The sequence below is a fragment of the Sinocyclocheilus grahami genome, unplaced genomic scaffold (genome assembly GCF_001515645.1).
Source record: "Sinocyclocheilus grahami isolate Dianchi unplaced genomic scaffold, SAMN03320097.WGS_v1.1 scaffold609.1, whole genome shotgun sequence".
Taxonomy (NCBI): domain Eukaryota; kingdom Metazoa; phylum Chordata; class Actinopteri; order Cypriniformes; family Cyprinidae; genus Sinocyclocheilus; species Sinocyclocheilus grahami.
This window is the reverse complement of record NW_015505788.1, coordinates 485,544-491,162: the sequence shown is the minus strand read 5'-3', so window position 1 is coordinate 491,162 and position 5,619 is coordinate 485,544. Positions and strand designations below refer to the sequence as shown.

The following is a 5,619-nucleotide window of genomic DNA, read 5'->3' as shown; positions in this document are numbered from 1 at the left end:
GCAAAAACTTTTTCTCACCTCTGTGTGTGTGTGTGTGTATATATATATATATATATATATAGTAATTCATATGTAATACTAAACTATAATATTTTGTTAATACTATATAATAATAAAATAATATTTACTATGTATGATTGAAGGAATTTAACATTTTATAGTTTTTCTATTTGCATTTTTATGTAATTGTATTATTTGTTATTATTGTATACAATAGCATACTTTCCTAAACCATACGTTTAGAATAATAATACAATACAATTACATACTATTATTATATGCTTATATATGCTATATTATACTATTTCATACTACTAACACTACAGTAAAGTACTCTGTTTTGTCCCTCTGAATCTGAAGAGAACTCTTGTATCGGATCTGGATGTCGGGTCTGTGTTTTGGCAGAAGTAGAGCCAGATTATGGAACGATATTCCGGACAATTTTCAAATAGAATAGCAAATTGTATTTTCAATTGCGTTTTCAATATGTGGACGCATAAATTGTGACAATCCAAATGCAACTGCAAATCCTGCATTACCGTTTGCATTTTGTTTTCGCAAAAAATTTGCAATTCCTTTTGAAAATTGTCCGGAATGTCGTTCCATACCAGATATTTCATCAATGTAAAATATAGTGATTTAGAAACAGTACCTAGCTGCACGTCTGTGGTGAAGCGGAGCTTGTGGATCATGCTGATCTTGAAGGACTTGTAGTGGTGGCTGCTCAACATGTCCTGTACCGTAGTGATGTCTATAGGCGGGTCCTCCTCTGAGCTCTCCTCGCCTCGAGAACCTGCAGATGAAGACGGGACGGGATGAAGAAGCAGATGTGTGCGTTACGTGTGCATCTGTGCACTTTACATTTAATGTTGCTGTTAATGATGCTCAATAAAGTGCATCAATTTAATTCAATCTAAATAAAAGGAAAAACGCTTCCATGAATGTGAAACGTTCAAAGATCATGTGCTGCAACGGCAGGAGCATCAGAAATGTCTTCAAAACTCACTGTTTTCTCGGACCAAGCAGAACTCCATGGTTCCCTGGCTCTCCAGCGTACTGTCCAAATCCACCGCCACATTCGGTTCGGTTTGCTTCTCCAGTCGATACATGGGGCCTGAAACAAATCACACAAACTCTTAGCATTTTATTTGAGCTGTTATGAATTCGGTTTATTTGACTGTGGTTGCACATGATCTACAAAATGCATTTCACTGCACTGGTCGAGCACAAAGATCATTACAAGCATAATAATATTCAAAGATCATGAGTTCATGCCATTAAACCATTAAAGTGTTTACTTGTTGCAGACACATCAGTAAACCACACATACAACTTTATGCATGTTTGCTATGTGTATTTTATCAATCAAATTATGTAAATTCTCTAAACAAATCACACCTATAAGAGCCCTAAGAGTTTGACATTCTAAAGAAAAACGATTGCAAGAATCATTAATTTGATTCTAAAAAATGATTGATGTTACATACAAATAAATAAACAATACAGATAAAAATACAATACATTGACAACACATCTTTCCATCTAGTTGGGTCCACAAACAAATGACTCCTATGTACCGGTTCTTTTAATCATTTTGAATCTTTTGAGTTTACTGAATCAAATAAACTCTTGTTTACATGACAGCATAACCAATAATAACTTATAAATATATCTACATTACCATTCAAAAGTATAGGGTCAGTTTCATTTTTAAAGAAATTAACACTTTTATTCAGCTAAGATGCATTAAATTGATCAAAAGTGACAGTAATAATATTTATAATGTTACAAATCACAAATCACACCTATAAGAGCCCTAAGAGTTTGACATTCTAAAGAAAAACGATTGCAAGAATCATTAATTTGATTCTAAAAAATGCTTGATGTTACATACAAATAAATAAACAATACAGATAAAAATACAATACATTGACAACATATCTTTCCATCTAGTTGGGTCCACAAACAAATGACTCCTATGTACCGGTTCTTTTAATCATTTTGAATCTTTTATTGAGTTTACTGAATCAAATAAACTCTTGTTTACATGACAGCATAACCAATAATAACTTATAAATATATCTACATTACCATTCAAAAGTATAGGGTCAGTTTCATTTTTAAAGAAAGTGACAGTAATAATATTTATAATGTTACAAATAATTTCCATTTTAAATAAATGCTGTTCTTTTGAACTTTCTATTCATCACTGTTTCCACAGAAAATATGAAGCAGCACAACGGTTTTCAACATTGATAAGAAATGTTTCTTGAGCAGCATATTAGAATGATTTCTGAAGGATCATGTGGCACTGAAGACTGGAGTAATGATGCTGAAAATTCAGCTTATCGTCATATTTTAGTTATTATAAACTGTGATATTTCACAATATTCATGTTTTTACTGTATTTTCGATTAAATAAATGCAGCCTTGGTGAGCAGAAGAGACTTTTTTCAAAAATACTACAAGATCTCACAGACCCATGATTTTCCAACAGTAGTGTTGTTTTTTCTTTCTTTCTCATAACATTAATCATCTCTACTATACTGACCTCATATGTACTTTGAAACTTTGAAGAGTTTTATACTGTCATGAGAGAAGGTAGCCATCATAAATGACTTCAGGCTGAGCAGAGCAGTTCAAAAACAATCTGTTAGAGATAATGTGCTGGGATTTACAGTTTTTTATAATCTGGCATGATTAATATTGCTCAGTGCAAACAATCTAATTTGACTTTTTATTGTCCAATCAGACGGTATCTACCCATCTAAGACCTAAAGACCAATTAACTCTGACCGATCTTCACAAACCTCTCTCTCTCACTTGGAGAGGTTTGTAAAGATAAGTCAACAACTATTGCCTTGCAGGGGCAATTGATGGCTATTAAAAAAATTAAAAAATTAAAAAATGGCTGTTTATTTCTAGTCAGAAGCAAGAGGCAGGATCAAGTCTTTCCCTCATTTGTTTCGCCAGAAAAGAAGGAAAAAAACCAATACAGAGAAGCTGCCAATCTAAATAGGGCAAACACTAAGGGCGATATTTACCCTTTTGCAAATACCATGGTTTTGCAAAATGTCACCAGAGTCTCCGAAAGCTTACAACCTCTACGGAGGAAGAAATATGTTCAAGACAGCCTCCAGCACAATGCGAGGTAAAGCAGAACACAAGCGATGTCAACGAGTGTATCAATTCTATACAACACTTCAGTTCTGGGCCTGACGTGCAGGAATGGAAGCAGGAGAGAGCGTCTCTCTGAATCTATGGGAGAAAATGTGACACCGACGAACTGTGACTAATTCAGAAACACACCATCTGCCCTTTCACAAGCTTTCCTGCAACCCTGCGCTGATCTCAATGAGCCAAGAGGTTATTTTTATCCATTTTATCATGCGTCAGGTGAAAACTGTTAGTCTGATCACTTAGTAAAGTAACAGCACACCTCGCACTGAAAAGACACATATCAAATGATATTTCATATTTACAGTTTATCTGCAAATAAATGTCTAAATCATTTTGTATTTCTAAATAATTCAGAAATAAGGAAATACCATGCATTAACTGCATTTATTTGATCAAAAATATATTAAAAACAATAATACTCTGAAATATTATTATAATTTACAGTCAGAGTTCCAACACATTTTCCAATTCAAAAATTCCATAAAATGACTTAAGACTTAAAATTCCAGACCATATTTCATAATGAAAATCAAACGATTGAGGGTAAATAACAATAAATAAAAATTAATAAATAACAAACATACATTTCATCTGTTATATTTAATTACATTTAATCTGTTATCAAGCTTTAATTATATTACAATTTTTATTTTGTTTTCTAATTTTATTTTATTTTATTTACATAATGTGTATGTGTGTGTGTGTGTGTGTGTGTGTGTGTGTGTGTGTGCTGGTATACAGTGGGGAAAAAAAGTATTTAGTCAGCCACCAATTGTGCAAGTTCTCCCACTTAAAAAGATGAGAGAGGCCTGTAATTTTCATCATAGGTATACCTCAACTATGAGAGACAAAATGAGAAAAAAATCCAGAAAATCACATTGTAGGATTTTTAAAGAATTTATTTGCAAATTATGGTGGAAAATAAGTATTTGGTCAATAACAAAATTTCATCTCAATACTTTGTTATATACCCTTTGTTGGCAATGACAGAGGTCAAACGTTTTCTGTAAGTCTTCACAAGGTTTTCACACACTGTTGCTGGTATTTTGGCCCATTCCTCCATGCAGATCTCCTCTAGAGCAGTAATGTTTTGGGGCTGTCACTGGGCAACACGGATTTTCAACTCCCTCCAAAGATTTTCTATGGGGTTGAGATCTAGAGACTGGCTAGGCCACTCCAGGACCTTGAAATACTTCTTACGAAGCCACTCCTTCGTTGCCCGGGCGGTGTGTTTGGGATCATTGTCATGCTGAAAGACCCAGCCACGTTTCATCTTCAATGCCCTTGCTGATGGAAGGAGGTTATCACTCAAAATCTCACGATACATGGCCCCATTCATTCTTTCGTTTACACAGATCAGTCGTCCTGGTCCCTTTGCAGAAAAACAGCCCCAAAGCATGATGTTTCCACCCCCATGCTTCACAGTAGGTATGGTGTTCTTTGGATGCAACTCAGCATTCTTTCTCCTCCAAACACGACAAGTTGAGTTTTTACCAAAAAGTTATATTTTGGTTTCATCTGACCATATGACATTCTCACAATCCTCTTCTGGATCATCCAAATGCTCTCCAGCAAACTTCAGACGGGCCTGGACATGTACTGGCTTAAGCAGGGGGACACATCTGGCACTGCAGGATTTGAGTCCCTGGCGGCGCAGTGTCTTACTGATGGTAGCCTTTGTTACTTTGGTCCCAGCTCTCTGCAGGTCATTCACTAGGTCCCCCCGTGTGGTTCTGGGATTTTTGCTCACAGTTCTTGTGATAATTTTGACCCCACGGGGTGAGATCTTGCATGGAGCCCCAGATCGAGGGAGATTATAAATAGTCTTGTATGTCTTCCATTTTCTAATAATTGCTCCCACAGTTGATTTCTTCACACCAAGCTGCTAACCTATTGCAGATTCAGTCTTCCCAGCCTGGTGCAGGTCTACAATTTTGTTTCTGGTGTCCTTTGACAGCTCTTTGGTCTTGGCCATAGTGGAGTTTGGAGTGTGACTGTTTGAGGTTGTGGACAGATGTCTTTTATACTGATAACAAGTTCAAACAGATGCCATTAATACAGGTAACCAGTGGAGGACAGAGGAGCCTCTTAAAGAAGAAGTTACAGGTCTGTGAGAGACAGAAATCTTGCTTGTTTGTAGGTGACCAAATACTTATTTTACAGAGGAATTTACCAATTAATTCTTTAAAAATCCTACAATGTGATTTTCTAGACTTTTTTTCTCATTTTGTCTCTCATAGCTGAGGTATACCTATGATGAAAATTACAGGCCTCTCTCATCCTTTTAAGTGGGAGAACTTGCACAATTGGTGGCTGACTAAATACTTTTTTGCCCCACTGTATAAAACCGTTGAGGGTTGACTGTATAAAAACAGTTCGTGCTGCACTGTATTTGTTTTGTCCTATCGTATCTATCATATGTTGTTGCCTTATTAAAAA

General features: G+C 35.5%; 1 protein-coding gene across 2 annotated transcripts in view; it reads right to left on the bottom strand.

Moving 5' to 3' along the window:
• The window catches only part of LOC107557587 (MAPK associated protein 1), a 52,123-nt gene that overhangs the window by 7,078 nt on the left and 39,426 nt on the right, over window positions 1-5,619 (bottom strand). For both annotated transcript variants that reach the window (XM_016241062.1, XM_016241063.1), the window contains exons 8-9: window positions 1,007-1,114; window positions 653-793 (exon numbers count right to left, since the gene is read on the bottom strand). In XM_016241062.1, the coding sequence (XP_016096548.1) occupies window positions 653-793; window positions 1,007-1,114 (249 nt within the window). The remainder of the gene's footprint in view (window positions 1-652; window positions 794-1,006; window positions 1,115-5,619) is intronic.